The sequence below is a fragment of the Thunnus albacares genome, chromosome 2 (assembly GCF_914725855.1).
Source record: "Thunnus albacares chromosome 2, fThuAlb1.1, whole genome shotgun sequence".
Classification (NCBI taxonomy): Eukaryota; Metazoa; Chordata; class Actinopteri; order Scombriformes; family Scombridae; genus Thunnus; species Thunnus albacares.
The window spans coordinates 16,475,815-16,491,342 of record NC_058107.1 but is presented as its reverse complement, the minus strand read 5'-3'; the positions used below and the strand labels follow the sequence as shown (position 1 = coordinate 16,491,342).

General features: G+C 39.9%; 1 protein-coding gene across 2 annotated transcripts in view; it reads right to left on the bottom strand.

Moving 5' to 3' along the window:
• LOC122994307 (GDNF family receptor alpha-2-like) overlaps positions 1–14,936 on the bottom strand; it is a 46,580-nt gene extending 31,644 nt beyond the window's left edge. Inside the window, exons 1-3 of one of the 2 annotated variants that reach the window (XM_044368921.1) lie at positions 14,842–14,936; positions 13,139–13,495; positions 2,597–2,683 (exon numbers count right to left, since the gene is read on the bottom strand). In XM_044368921.1, coding sequence (XP_044224856.1) covers positions 2,597–2,683; positions 13,139–13,495; positions 14,842–14,893 — 496 coding nt within the window. In that variant the 5' untranslated portion in view covers positions 14,894–14,936. Of the gene's footprint in view, positions 1–2,596; positions 2,684–13,138; positions 13,496–13,855; positions 14,079–14,841 lie in introns of those variants that run through there. The other variant, XM_044368928.1, reaches the window with a different exon arrangement.
• Between the last annotated feature and the right edge of the window lie 592 nt (positions 14,937–15,528).

Sequence of the window (15,528 nt, the reverse complement as noted above, 5' to 3'; positions counted from 1 at the left end):
GAAGCATGTAACAGGCCTACAGTAACTGTGTCAGGTGTCTGTTAGGCTACTATGTCAATTGGACAGGTTGTCCATTTAAAGCAGCAATATGGGAAGGTCCAGTTTCTAAAGCTTCTCAATGTTAGCCAATTGTCAGTGTTTGTAGTGTAGTGTTGTTTTGTGACACTGAAGGCAGTCCAACTTGTCATAAAAAAACTAATCTACCATCACCCTCATCCTTTAGCAGGGAGAGGCATAGTCCATGTGGATCAGGGCTCCAGGGAATGCCATCACATTCACATCACAGCAAAGAGATTTCCAGCAAAAGGCCCACTGCTGTCGACAAAGACCCTCTAGTCAGCCCTAGATGGAACTTTGCGTGAGTAGTAGTGAGTAGAATGAGCAGAAATTGGCACAGTGTTTCGTGACGAAGCTGTCCATGGTTATGCTGCTGCTAAAGAAAAATCAATGAGGGTAGCCACCGCCTATATTTAAGGGACAGACCCCACAGGGTAGAATTGACTCACTGTCTGATTGTCTGAGTGTGTACAGCGCATGCAAATTTTCAGTTTGAAGATATGCAAAAATTAGTGGCTAAGACTACACAGTCCCATTAGAGGAAGAGGCCTGTGTGAAATAGTTTTGTAGGTATCTCTTGGGGCGATGCAGAAACAGAGTCTCCATATGTTCTGTTTCATTTTAACTTCAGAGTGTGAGTGTGATTGTGTCCCTTATCTCTCTCCCAGAAAAAAACTTATAAAATAGCAGAGATTATTTTTCAATTTCCTACCTTTCCTCTTGGAGAGTATACATTCCCCTGTCCTCATCAACCAACCAGATATCAGATATTCCCTGGGTCTCCTTACAGTTTAACATTTATAGACGTGATTATGAACATTTTTGTGCAGTTCAGTAATCGAAGTGAGAAGTATTTCCATAAAACAAGTGTGTAATTACTTATCTGTTTGCCTGTGGTTTTCTCTCAGTGCCACAATCAATTACTCTGTCCTCAGAAATGATAAATAATGAGGAAAGCTTGCGGCAAAACAGATTTCAGAGAGCAAATCCAATATTTCACCTTGGAGAGAATTGAGGAAACAGCTGAAGAAAAATGGATACAGTAATGAGTCCCTTGTTGTGTCTTAATATGTCTAGGTGCACTGTACAGCACTCCTTGTTTTACCAGAGCAATTGAACTCTTACATTGGTAGGTTAAGAAACGGCTGAACTCTGACTATTATTTAGTTTGACTGTTAGTTAGCAGGGCATCTCAAAACTACTCCTTCAGTGAACACTCGTTCTACAAATGTCATCCAGCCTTCACCAAATTTAGTTCATAACATTTCTCATTTCTCTTTTTTTTTTATATTGCATACTTTTTTCTTATAACTGTTTTCCTAATTCTAATTGACATACATAGCCATAATTCTTGTGCACACTGCACTATTGCAGCCATATTTAGACATGTGTACCTATCAATTCTTGATGGCATTTACCCTTTAGGTGGCGTTATAGCAACATGATAAACTGAAACAGCCATAACTCTTACTCGCTTGTTTATCCTTTCACAAAGTCCTAATAAAACAAATCATACATCTATTTACTATTAACATTTTTGATGCAGACCTCAAATAAAGATGAAACTTTTGTATCATTAAAAGAACAAATTTTGAGGATTGTGCAACCTCGTGCTTTCTAAATGCTTTCTAGATTAATATGCACTTAAATCTAGGAAGACAGTTTGCCATCATTTCCCAAAACTCTGCCATAATCAAAGCCTGCACTTTTTCATATTTATATTGGTAATCTCTCCTTCTTTCAAAATATCAAACAAGCATAATTTCAAAAACAAGTGATACACTGCTGATTTCAAGCTAAGGGGATTATGCAAAAAGCGTGTCTTTCTTGTACCTCCCAGTTATAAAACAAAGCAAGATACATCAGCCAAGAGAAAAGGGAAATGTGCTGTCTTCAGTGTTTGTAGATTGCTTTTGGCAAAAAAGGAAAAAAATTGGAGAGAACATCCTCCGGAAATTTCTGTCAGAACTGGATGAAAGAAAATGAATTTTCAAGTGACTGTAGTCTGTAGCTCTGACAATGGACAGGCGTTGTCCCTGTGTCCAATCACACCTATGATACAACTTGCTTCTCTGCACATCATTAACCAATGTAGCTGTGTTTTATAATAAGATCTGCATTGATTAGTGATACCATGATGGTAATAACCACTAAATTAAATAGCAAGCTATAGCTCCCCTGCTGATTGCTAGGCTGTTTAATTAGTAAACCAAAGAGGAAATCAAACTGAGAGCAAAATCAATAGCTGGGAAAAAATGTAGGGTTGTTTTCTGAGGGTAAATGGTTTACCTCACAATCCCACAACAACCCTCATATGTCACAAGACAGATCAAACGGCAAGCACCCAATTCATTCAAAAGCAGTTAAGTGGTGAAATGCCATTAAAAGAAGATCAGTTGACCACAAAGGCTCTTTGGACCACCACGCTGTTTTTATCCCAAAGGAACGACTATTGCACCATCTCATGCAAATATTTACATCGTATTTTCTTTCATTTCATCAACTACTAAGGCTTCTGTTAAGATCAAATCTGTCATACCTGAGGAGATGGAGGCCAAGCGGAATGCGTCAGGGTGTCGGTTGGGTGCCACAGGTTCATACGGAGATGAGTCATCGATGTCTCCACCTGAAACAAGAGTAAGAATGACAAACTTTCAGTGTCACTGTAATGGATGACCTGCACTTTACCTTCCCTGCAGAGCAGAGCATTTGAGTGTTTCTGAGAGAACAAAACAGAAGCGGGCACAATCATTAGAAATAATCATTAGAAAACATGTATTTTAGCTCCAATAATCTGGAAAACACACAAGAACAGAAAGTACATTCTGTTCATGATTTCTTTTTTGGCCCTGAATAACAGAAACACTTTGTAATAAGTATTTTTTGATCTTTCATTTGATGGGTCAACTGGATGCAGGTTTTAGATTTCAAGACAGGTAATGTTTAACTGTAATGATGATGATGTCATTTCCCAGTAATCGAAAGGCTGACCAACAAGTGACTCATTGTGAGCGATTAGTAAATGTTTCATACAGAAATCAGGATGTTCACCATGGCCAAATCATTTCGTTTTTGAGAGAGTATTTGTTGCAGATGTGGTTTGATTCAGGGATATAATTAAAGGACTAAAGCACAAGCAATGTATCTTCCCTGCTAACAACGTGTTGCCAGAGCTGTTTGTAAAAAAGAAAAAAAGAATTAAAAAAAAATCAAATTAGCACTCAACTGACTGAGTCTCTCCCATGTGCCTGCTTCTCTGTAGGCCCTAATCCCGCATTTAAAATTCATAGCCATTCGGTGTGATTGAGACAAACCCTCCAGTGTGTAATAGCTTTGCATTCGGATCCCAACAGAAACACAGTGAGGGTGTTGTGAGGAAGGCTTGGAGGCCCGCTGCTACAAATGAGAAAATCTGAAACCTGTTGGTACCAGACTGCGCTGCCTGGACAACCAATCAGTAGATCCAATCAATAGATACAGTACATTTTGTTTATCAATGTGCTCTCTGGATGCTTTTGAAACAGATGAGGCAAGCTAATAAAATGGTGTCTAGTAACTGCTCTGATAATAGGCAAGGCTCATGTGGAAGGTGTATTTATGTGTGTGTGTGTACCCATGTTTACCAGTACATACAGTACAGTGGTTTTTTATGTCTCCTGTGAACATATTTAATCATGAAATAAGAGTCAGAAATCTAAAATGAAACCCATGATAACATCAGCTATGCAATAATACTTTACTATAAGTGGAATGCAAGTTGTACAAGTTGAATTTGTCCATTAAAACTGATCAAAAGCAAAAGAAAACACGACATGTACACTGGCACACAGTAAAAGGGAATGATTACACTTAGGTAATCAAGGGGAAAAGTGAATTACTAAAGGGAATATTCTATCATTTGTCCAGAGGGCAAAGAAAACAAACCTCAGACGTGGGTTCATCTGCATTCATGCAGTCATTGCTTTATGTGTAGGTCTACATCTCCCCTCTACATCAATATTGACAATCATAACAAGATGGAGCAGCTCAGCTGGCCATTCTCTGAGCACATATAGCTATTGACATCTGGCACAGTTGAGGATTGTATATGTGTTTGAGAAGAAGAAAAAAAGGAGGAGAGTCAGACCAGAGACACAAAAGAGAGAAAAGAAAAGAAAAGAAAAGAAAAGAAAAGAAAAGAAAAGAAAAGAAAAGAAAAGAGAGAGAAAATCGGAGAAGAGAAGAAGAAGAAATACAAAGAGGGCGATAGAGAGCGTTAGAGAAAATTATCTAAATCCTCGAAGTTTGTCTTTTTTGTTTGGTTATCGAAAGATGTGCATAAAAATGCAGTTATTTGAAAGTGGAGTTCTGCCTGTTCACCATGATTTGCATCACCCACATCTCCGTTCATGTTAGTCTTTTACATTTCTGTCAAGAGAGAGAGACTTGAGAGACTGCCGGACTTGAGATCTCTCAGTATGTCTAATTACAACAATTACCTTCTGAAGCTATAGTGCTTTAGAAGCCTTTCAAGAGTTCAAGACTACCACTTGCTCAGCAAACAACCACCTTAACCCTACTTTCATGTCTTTTTTTCAGCAGGAGACATGGCTATTGTGTATTTCAGAAAGAGGCAAATATTCCATGGAAAAGTGTAATGCCTCGTCCAGTACACCAAGAGGACTTTGTGCTGAACAGAACAACGTGGAATACAGTCCCTATCTTTTGCCAAAAGCAAAACATTGTGTTATGTGGTTGCTTACCATTTTGTTCAGGCAGCATCTTGCAATGTGGGGAAGCCTTACTGCACTATCAGCCAGGAATCAAACAGCGTTAAGCCACATTGAATTTCATAAGTAAGCTGTGTAGAATGTACTGTGGTGATCCTATAAAACACAACAGTTGCTGTAGTGAAGGAATTTTAAAAGCTTATTTACATGGATGTTACAAGCCGTGTTGAATTACAATATTGCGAAACACACCATAATCACTCGAGCCCTTAGGATGTAAGAAAAAAAACCTACAGCAGGAGGCCTTGTTGTACTTAAAAAAAATGCTCTTTGACAGTCACCCTGGACCCAATTATGCATTCATCAAGTAATAGAAAATTCTTCCCAGCTATTTAGTGATAAGATGTTTTTAGCTGCAGGGCAACAACTTATCGCTGTAATTAAGCCTCCGTTTGACTCCATTTGCTCTGACAGTATGGAGAATGACCGGCACGGCTCAGACAGACAATCAGGCCTTCCCCTAGTTACAGCATGAGAGTAATACTGCTTTTAAGTGGATTCACAGTCCTTTCCTTTGCCATAAGGGGTTTTATGAAGCTGTTAGGCACCATCACTCAACCTTTTCACATGCATTATCAATGAAGCTAAACTCCTGAGGTGATGGAAACTGTCCTATGGATTTTTTTAGTGACATTCTTGGCAACCCCTTTACGGCTGGAAGCAAAGTCAATTTTAATAACTGTCATTCACCTTGTTTTGTTTTTTTTAAAGGTACCCTGTGCTGATTGTGTTCCTGTTTAATATTGATTTTATATTGTCCTCTTTTAGCTACAGGCAATGTTGTAAAAAAGTCCAAACACTCCTGTTACATATTACATATTACTTTAATTTTGAATATTAACAACACATTACAATACTACCTCTGTTTTATATTAATTGCACACAAAGAAAGCTTAACATAGCCTGAGCAGCCTGCAGCACAGCCGGAGGTCCTCTGCCAAGCCCTGCGTGTTGTTGCATGGACTTGAATGGTAACAAAAGGTGACTGAGCATTTGCTGTCAGAGCTCCCAAAGTTTGCAGATGAGCTGTCAGAGATCTGGTCAGCCAGAGCAGTTTCCTCTTTAAATTGCTTCTCAAAACACACTTCTAGCAGAATTTTATAGAAATGTGTCAGAGGAAACACTGGCATATGATAATTTACTATATTTATATAAAGTGCATTCATCTTTCCTTTCAACTTCCATAATTTGTTCATTTTAACAAAGAGACGATCAAGTTAAGTGATAGCATAAATGCATCTTTTTTTTTTTGGGAATTGTGCTGCACAGAACAAGAGTTGAAGCATAAATTCAGTTAACGCCTCAGTTTTTGAAGTGATATTGACATTTTAAACTCAATTTCAAACCATACAAATAGCATATTGGATTAGCTCACAATAATATTTCAAGTCACAATTCCAATCCAGCGTGGCATGGTGGGCAAACACAGCTGAGAAAATGAGTGCTGAAATTTTCAAGCTTTCCCTTTGGCTATGCAAATGTAAAGTTAATATGAATAGTTACACACTCGCTTACCTAAATCAGCATTTTAATACCTGGTGTCAGGTACTAAATGTTGAATATGGTGTAAATCCTGCAAAACTTTCAGTAAAAACGACTATCATCTTTATGGCATAGCAACATAACATTACAAGCAGTGCAGCTCAATATATCAGCCTTTCCTCTCCTCCCCGTTTTACATTTTATATCGAAATTAGTGAATAGAAAACCTCATCATTTTGGATTTTACAAACTTACAACAGCTGGTTGATATTAAACAACGTAAATATTTAATGTAAACGTGATTATTTCTGCTGTATGGCTCCCATTGTGACTGAGAGATAACAACCCAAATACTGAATCTGACTGCAGAAAATGTGTTAAACAATAATTTCACTCGACTTCTTTCAGCCATTTCTATTAATGATGCAGAGAGAGAAAGAGAGTAACAGACAGAGAGAGAGAGAGAGAGAGAGAGAGAAAGAGCGGTAGCCATGCTGTGATGACAGCCTCCGGGCCTGGTAGTTGACTTCTGCGATGCACATTCATTCAGCACCGCTGTGAATCTTTCTGCCAGGAGTGAGTCGTAATGCCCACATCATGACAGTATTCACTGAGCAGAATGGCCCGTCACTCACCCTCCCCTCTGATGGAGAGACGCTGAGAACTCACTCTGCTATAAAAGGCTAATCTAAACCCTGCTACCTGGCCCTCATTTCAGCCATGCTGTCACACTCTATACCAGCCTCCTCGTGAATGGGAGTCATCTCGGGCCGTTCACCTTACAGTATAGAAAATCATTAGACAGATTTACGAGGACAAACAGTGCCTGTTTTGTCATCATATTTCACTGATCCTTTTTGCGTTTTGGGACGAGGGATGAAAGGGGAGAAGAAGGGATGAAAAGGACGAGGATGGGAAAGCTGTGAAAGACCTTATTGATCACATGCAGAGGCTATCGACAGGTCCCTTCCTCTGATGATGAAGTAGCCACCTAGCGAATGTCGGCTGGGTCTCCAGCGCAGGGAGGGAAAAAGCAAAGAGGACATATTCAGCATGCAGGAGCCTGCTTCCCCTATCCCCTGACATGCGGGGCAGGCTGGAAAAATGTTCTGCTTATGACAGTGGATGGCTAAGGTAATGGCCGGTGACTGCTACCATTGCTCATAGTAATGATGGTTTCACCCAGGAATACTGTGTACCTTTGTAACCTACCCTCCTCTGTAGTCCCCCCCGCCGCCCCCCCACCCCCGTGACTCTCTCTTTCTCCCTCTTGCTCTTTCATTCTTCGGGTTTCTCAATCTCTCTCTTAAATTTTCTCCCCCCCCCCCCCTCATTATTTATCCACCACCCTTTCCTCACCTCCTGTCCTCTCTCTCGCTCTCTCCATCTCTCTTCTTCCTTGCGTAAGTCTATCATAGAGTTCACAGCATTCTCACTGTCCGTTTCATGAGACGTCCCACAGCATTAGGGGCCAACTTGTGATATTAGCATGATATAGTGACATATTCAGAGGCTGACCTTTGCAATGCTGACATCCATGAAAATGGAGAAAATAAATCATTCTACAAAACTGTCTAGTATTCTGGTGATTTCATGTAAAGATACAGTCTCCTCTAACAATAAGCTGGGAAAGACTAGTGTGGAGCACTGGTGGAGCTCTCCTTTTTCTCTCTGCAGTGAAAGTTGGCTCAGCTAATTAAACTGCTCTGAAAGGTCCTCACAAAAGATCTTCGATTCCTACTTTTAGAGGCAGGCTGTGGTTTCATAGCTAAGGCTATGAAATAATATATGTTGGAGGTGTGGAACTTATCATTTAAATTACCAATTCCACTGCAAACCTTCTAGGCTATATCCACGAGGCCCAGGGTACAATTGAAAGAGAACCGCAGCTGCCTATACAATATCCCTGTCTGTAGCAGCCAATGTATCTTGTTTAGTAATTACTTCTTTTATAGATTCAAACTGCTAGACCTCATTGCCTCACACTGACATGGGCTCATTCAGAGCAGAAACCACCGATTATCCATCAAAGACGGCTGCATTGACGCATTGAATTCAGCTGCTCTTTTCTGTTAGAAAACCCAATTAACAGGTCACCATTAGCACCATTGCTGATCGCTCAAAGAATGGCATTATAACACCCTTTAGCAGAGGGTTTTTAATCCAAACAGTGCAGTACAGTAGCCTAAAGGCAGGCAACAATATACCGATCAAGAAGGAAATCTGACCCCACATCATAGCTACGGGGTCTTGTTATTCAAACAGATTCACACTGGTGAGGAATGTGTTTAAAATTTAAAATGCTGTAGAAATGTAGCTGCCACCACCTGCTGAAATGTGTCAAAATGCTTTCTGGTGGTATTTCAAGAAGACACATCAAGCAACACTTGATGACGGCACTGAGTCACGTTGTCACTCTGAGGCACTCTGTACTGTATTAAGTGTTTTCTCAGCAACAATGCACAATTTCATCACACAAACTGTCAAATATGAAACACCTTTAAAAGATTCAGTCGTCTTCCTGGAGACACTCATCCTGCTCTTAAGTGTAAGGACTTTGTTTGCTATTTATTACCGCTGTAATTTACAGTTGCAGCTCACGGACACAAGACACACTGCAGCTTAAGGGCCTTTCCACCAGGGCCTTTTTTGGTGGGTCTGATTTGACTTGGCTGAAGATTGAAAGATTATCTTTTCCATCTCAGGGTATAGACTCTTCAGCTTGTTTTCAAATAAGCATGATATTTTCAGTTAACATAGACAATGGTATGGACAATATTTACTTAATCACTCTGAAATTCACAGCAGAAAGCATCCACTACACTCTACTGATTAAGTGTGCACTATCTGGGGAACAAGTGATGCTAATGTTTGGCTGCTGGTGTCCTGTTTTAGCAATAATCAACACACACCTCACATACAAGGTAACATGACATATTCCCTTCTTGTTTTACATGCTTCCATGGCAATCAGGCCTTGCCATGAACTACCTCAGTGTTGGAGAACAATTTTTCAGTAGGCTATCAATTATTTTCAATTTAAAATGAAAACTAGAATGATAAAAAACTGAAATTGAAAATTGAACAGATAAGACATGTATTTAATTTCTGATGCTAACCTTAAAATTGAGTTGATATCGTCTACTTTAGTCTTATTTTTCTTTTCTCTGACTTTTGCAGAGATGAGAGAAGGACAAGAGGCAAGAGTATTTTTTGTTTTTTTTGGGGGGGGGGTTGTACCTTTTTAATTTTTTTATTGGCAAACAATGATTGAAAAAAATGACCACAACCCTTTTGACCATAACTGTCTCCAAACTGCAGGTGTTAAAGTTATGCATCACAGCTCTGCATAAAACATGTTGTGAAATACTTCAACAAAGGACTCAAAGGGTCGCCAGTCATCAATTTCAAGCTTTAAATTAGTACCCATAAAAAGTAAGATTTTGATCCATTTCTGCCTGTCATCTAGGTCCATATGAATTATAATTATAACAATGATATTATTAATATTATCCATTCAAAACCTCAACACACTATTTCAAAATTACAAATACATATTAAATAAAACATATTAAATTTTTAAAAAATCTGAGAGAGTCAGAATCAGAATATTTAGTTCTTATCATTGTTTTAGGTTACGGTGCTAATAAAACTGTTTTGTCTCTGAAGTGGAAGAAGAAATAAACAAAGCAGCAAAGTAGTGAATTTGAAGACTCAGACCTTGCCGAGGTTGTTTTGAATGCCTGAATTGTGTTCATATCACTTCAAGGATGGCTCCTGAACTGATCCACATGGCACTTCTACATGTTAGGGTCCTTCAGATGACAACTCTTTTTCATCTGGGAAATAAAGATCTTCTAGATAGTAGGATGCAGTAACGTGCACATTTGAAATATGATCATCTTTGATGTGAGTACTTTGCTTGATGTTCTTGAAGCGATCCTTCCTTCATTCAGATGTGAAAAAAGTGTGGTCGGGTTATGAACAAGTCTTCCAACTAAGTTCAAGAGGTGTTCATGTATATAAACACAGGAAATCGCATTTATAGGCTTTTTTATCAAGAAGCATCAAAGAACCAAAAACTATGCCCTTGGATTTTTAAATTCATATTTCACTACTGTGCATATTTTGTAAGCACATTACAAAGACATGGTCATACAATTCTCTGATGCCCCTGTTCAAAAGAAATGTGTTTCTTACTCAAGACTCAAACCACAAAATGGTCAACATTAAAGAAGAACCAGTCTTTAATATGAAACCGAATACAGGATCTGGTCTTTAAAAAACTACATTTTATGTTTTTATTTATATTCATTTCAGAATCATGAGGCTGCAACACTAACATTTGATCTGAAAATCTTAAGTTCATGTGCTCTGACAAAAAGGCACATAAAGCACCTTTATCACGCTGATGCAATTAAAATTTAAGCCACTAGATTTTCTTTCCTGTTGACTGTGTCCAATTTAGGGCTACATATTTATTAATGTTCAGCAGTAAACTTATCGAACTGTTTATTACATTCATTTGTTTCTGTATTTGAAATCAAGAGTACACACTAAGGTAGCGAGATAACCTTGCCTGAGGCAGTGGGGTATCTGTATGCCATTTGTGGATGGCTGGTCTGAGTACAGCGGATTGTTTTAGACCCACTCCATCTCTGGTCCACATCGGTTTTCTTTTCACAGATACAATGGTTTAGCCCTCAAGCTCGAGGAGCCAAATTCCTGCCCCTGGTCAACATGGGTCATAGGCAACACACCAAGTTCTTGCTAGAGTGAGATTTCTATATGACTTTCCACACTTTATATCGGCCTCAGGTCACAGGAAAGTGGCCATATGTGCAAAGTGATGAGTGTTTGTCCTAAAGCCATCAACCAGACACTCCTCTTCATACAGAGCTTATCACATCAGCAAAAATTACATAGGCCTTTTAAAATCTCAGTCCTCCTAGTTCCTAGCTTTTCTTATCTGTCTGTCTCATATGCTCTTGCTCTCTCCATTTCTCCATATTAACAGAAGTAAAATACAACTTTCAAAGCTGCAATACATGTTATCTAACCCTACTACTACAACTATCGAAAACTCCCCGTTTTGTGAATAAATGATTTTTAAAGTGGTTTAGCACCATTTCGAGAGGGTCTGTTGGGATTCAGCCTTTCGTGTTTGTTTCCAGAGATGGATGTTGTACATAGATTGTTTCCAGTTAACAAAAGCTTGCTTGACTGCACAATGGATCGTGATTAGATTAAAGCTGCACTGTAAGAGCTTTTCGTTTTTGTTAAAGCGGGTTTTATCTCTGAGGGCGACAGGACCAAAACGGGACACTGCTGAGAAGCATTCTTCATAAAGAAGCAAAAAGCTCTGTGAAGGGCAAACTGCAGGCACAGGAGGTCTCTATCCTTGACAGCCAGACAACTTGCATGATATATTCAAACACAAACACTTCTGACTGATGCCACTATTTCTTAGGAAAGGAGTAAGAAAGAAAAAGTCATATGAAGAGGGAGAGAGAAGAGAAAGATCATTGCAAAGGAGAAAGAGTTAGAAAAGAGGAGAAAGGCAGGAAGAGAGACAGAAGGCCTGGGGAGCATCCATGTCATTACATTTCCCTTGAACTCATGTCAGGGACCCTCTGCTGCCATCAGTGTGATGAAGTGTAGCTGGTGCTATGAGCAGTCAGCCTGTCGAATCACTTCACGGATCACAACACAAAAGCCCAGAATGCTCAAAGCTCAGAGTCTTTGCAACGTTTCCACCATTACCCCACGTGTCAAAACAGCTGAGTACATTATGTCCTCCGTGTTTACACAGCATCTCTGTGAGTGATATCTCTGTGACATCAGAGACTCGGACTGTGGAGTCGGCCATGCGTACAAGCGTGGAGAACAGCCACTCTAGGGTAAAGGTCCCCCTTTGGCCTGATCCCTGGGGCATGGCATCTCCAATAGCTCTGATTCAGTCATATTTGTCTTAATATGAAACACTGTGTGCTTTTTACCCTTAAGGATGGACGAAAGAGTGATGTCAGTCCAGCGGGCTGCTTTATGCCCTCTAAATGTATTGCAATGTAAAAACCAGAAGTTACAACAAGAGTGCTATTTTATGTATTGCGTAAGTGGGCACATAAGGGCCACTGAGCTATACAATTGTAACCTTATTACATGGTAATATGGAACACTTTAGGTGAAACCCAATAAGTCCACCATAACAGGTCTACCTAATGTAATCCCATTATAGCTCCATTACCTTAGAAAGGGTGAGGAAAGTAGGAAAGCATATATTTTTCATTAGGGGTTCTGGGTATCACAATAAGAGGGCATCAGGGAATAGGGCATCAACAAAGGGTGTGGTGTGTATCCTTCTCATCTTTGCTCGGAAACTATACTGGTACTTGAGATTGGAAGATTCATTTAAAATAGATGCAAGAAGAATAGAAGAATGCACATTAATATCAATAGAGGTATGATGCATATCCACAGATAGACTATTTACTGCAATGCACATGAATCTTGTAGTACACTTGTCATGTGATATGAGGCTCTTGTAAAGCTGTGCAAAACATGTTCAGTTATAACACCACTGAGCACATTGTAAACTGAATTCACAGCCACAGAGGGAATACAAAAGGAAGCAAGTGACACTGAAGACTGATCACTCACAATAATAAGACTGGTAAAATGTGAAAAAAGTAAGTGCTAATTCCACAAATTCCACAAATCCTTTTGTAGTTTTACAAAGAGTATGACCTGAAGAGGTGTTAGTATGCGACAGGTTTGAATTTTATGTGGCTACCTCTGAGACAGAGAATTGTAAAACCATCTGCCTCCTACCTTCAGTGAGTCCCATGTGGATGGTCCAGTAGTTCTGCAGACACTGCAACTCCTTCTTCATGCCCCTCTTGCAGCGGCAGTCAAACAGGGGACTAACTAGCAGCACTTCCAAGGCAGCCTGGCACTCCCTGTTGTTGTCCAGCATGGCTTCCTTCTCCTTGCCCACAAGGCACTGGCGCATCACCCGGTACCGAGAGCTGCAATAAGGGTTCTGGTTGCACATGTCACTTGCCTGGATGCAGTCCACCCATTCTGTCTGAGCTCCAGGCCCAGAGTCAGTGCCTGGAGATCCAGGAGCACTGTTGGCCAAGGACATGGACAAAGATGAGGAGCCATCCCAGGAACTCGCTGCCTCATCTAGGTGGGGACGAGGAGAAAGAGGTGGGGGTGTCAAGAAAAAGGAGATTGTAAATTGATGTGAATTTTGTGTGTGTGTGTAAATTCAAGCAAATAATATCATCATATCATAAACCTGCTTTCATTCTTGTTTTTTTTTTTGGTGGGGGGGGTGGTTTGTTTTTTGATGCAACAGGTTAGATGTGGGAGGAATAAACAGGTTTGTTGGTGTATGACAGCATGTCCATGCATGCCAAAGCATCTTTAGCAGGACACTTAAACCCTTAAATTTCCACCAGAGTCTACCGGTAATGTATCTCTATGTGGTAACTGAAGTTTCTTCATTTTGATGTATCATTTATTTTGTATTCAGCACTTTACCTGTGCTCACTTTAGTGTATCTGAGGTCGCCAAACCAAACAAGCCTGCACCTCTCAGTCTCCTGTTAAGTCTTATTAAATCAAGATCATTGAATGATAACTAACTATCTCATAAAAAAGAGCCCAATCAAGAACGACACTTAATTAACATCTAAGTAACAAGAAACTTGGCCTACAATGAGTAAACTGATCCACAGAGACTAAGGTGTTGCCGTCTGACAGGAGTCAAGATTCAAACACACTTCCTTCACACAAACCAAAGTACCAGCCGTTCTAGTGAAATGACAAGAGAGACCCCTTGTGGTGGTCTCGAGCATTGAGCTCGGAGAGGAAGAGGATGGATGCTGCATCAGAATCAGAGAGCAACGGGTGAGAAAAAGAGTGACATGAAGTTAAACTGTGAAATTGTTTTAGCAGTCCAATTATTTTAAAGGATGTGCCGGCGTCTGAGGACGACACTGATGATGGTGATCGTGTTAATGATGATAAAGGTGATGATGAGGTTGATGATGATGATGATGATGATGGATTTTCTCATATTCGACCAAATACAAGTGTGTAACTGAAAAGACCACAGAGATTCCTCTCTTCTGACTAAACGCTGCATTGTGCTGTTACAACAATGAGCTTTTTTATTTCTACAGCAGGAAATCTGTGGTGGTTTAATGGATCCAGTATAAGTGATTCACTTGCGACGACCAAGTTCGGTCTGTAGCTATGGGTGATAATTAAACGTAATCTAATCAAACCATCCGACTGTAACGTGAACGCCCATCAGCATTTTACTGCACATAATAATAATAATTAATAAAAACGGAATAACCTTGTGCCCTCAAACAAGTATGGCTTCAGAAAAGTGGAACCATAGCCTACCAAATGTAAAAATTCTCCCTACCAATAATTATTGATGTCAATATTTATCTCTGTGTCTTGTATTTACACATAATGTTCATTATACATTTTTTTTCTCCATGTTTCACTTCTCACCTAGGAGCAGAAGAAAGCTGCACACGCACACCCACACAGTGACAGACTTCATATTGGACTCAGCGGCAAGAAAGATGAGTTGGAGTCCAATTAGACTAATATTTCCACCTTGTGAAAGGTTAATTCCCCTCTCCGGATCCTTGACCCAGGCGTAGGCTAACTGTAAAAAATCAATATCCTCATTCAACTCCAAAATAAAGACGCACCTCCAAAAATCCTCGATTCCCAATAATATTCCACAGTTTTTGATATAATATAGGCTACTAACCACCGCACAGGAAAAAAAGAATCCTCTGATTTGGAAAAAATAAAAAAATCAAATGCCAATCAACCAATCAATCAATCCATGAAAGCAGTTTCTCAGGGTCCGTCTGCGCTGCGTTCATACCGACAAACTACTGAGACTTGATCTCTCCGCATTATAAGGGCTCAGACTGCCCGCTCATATTGCCCCTTGGAGACAATTTGTCCCTAAAACATTCCTTAAACTGGCGTGAAATGATCTGTCAGTTACGCCAATATCTCTAACGAGGAAGAAGAACTCATCTGAAAGTGCAACAAAACGCTGACTGGATTTTTCCCCCCAACTGGCTCCCTCAAAAGCTGTGCGCTCCTCTGGAGGGAGTGAACGCTTCTTTTGCACTGCATGCGTGTCGAGGCATCGCAGCACTTTATAAAGAGGAGTTT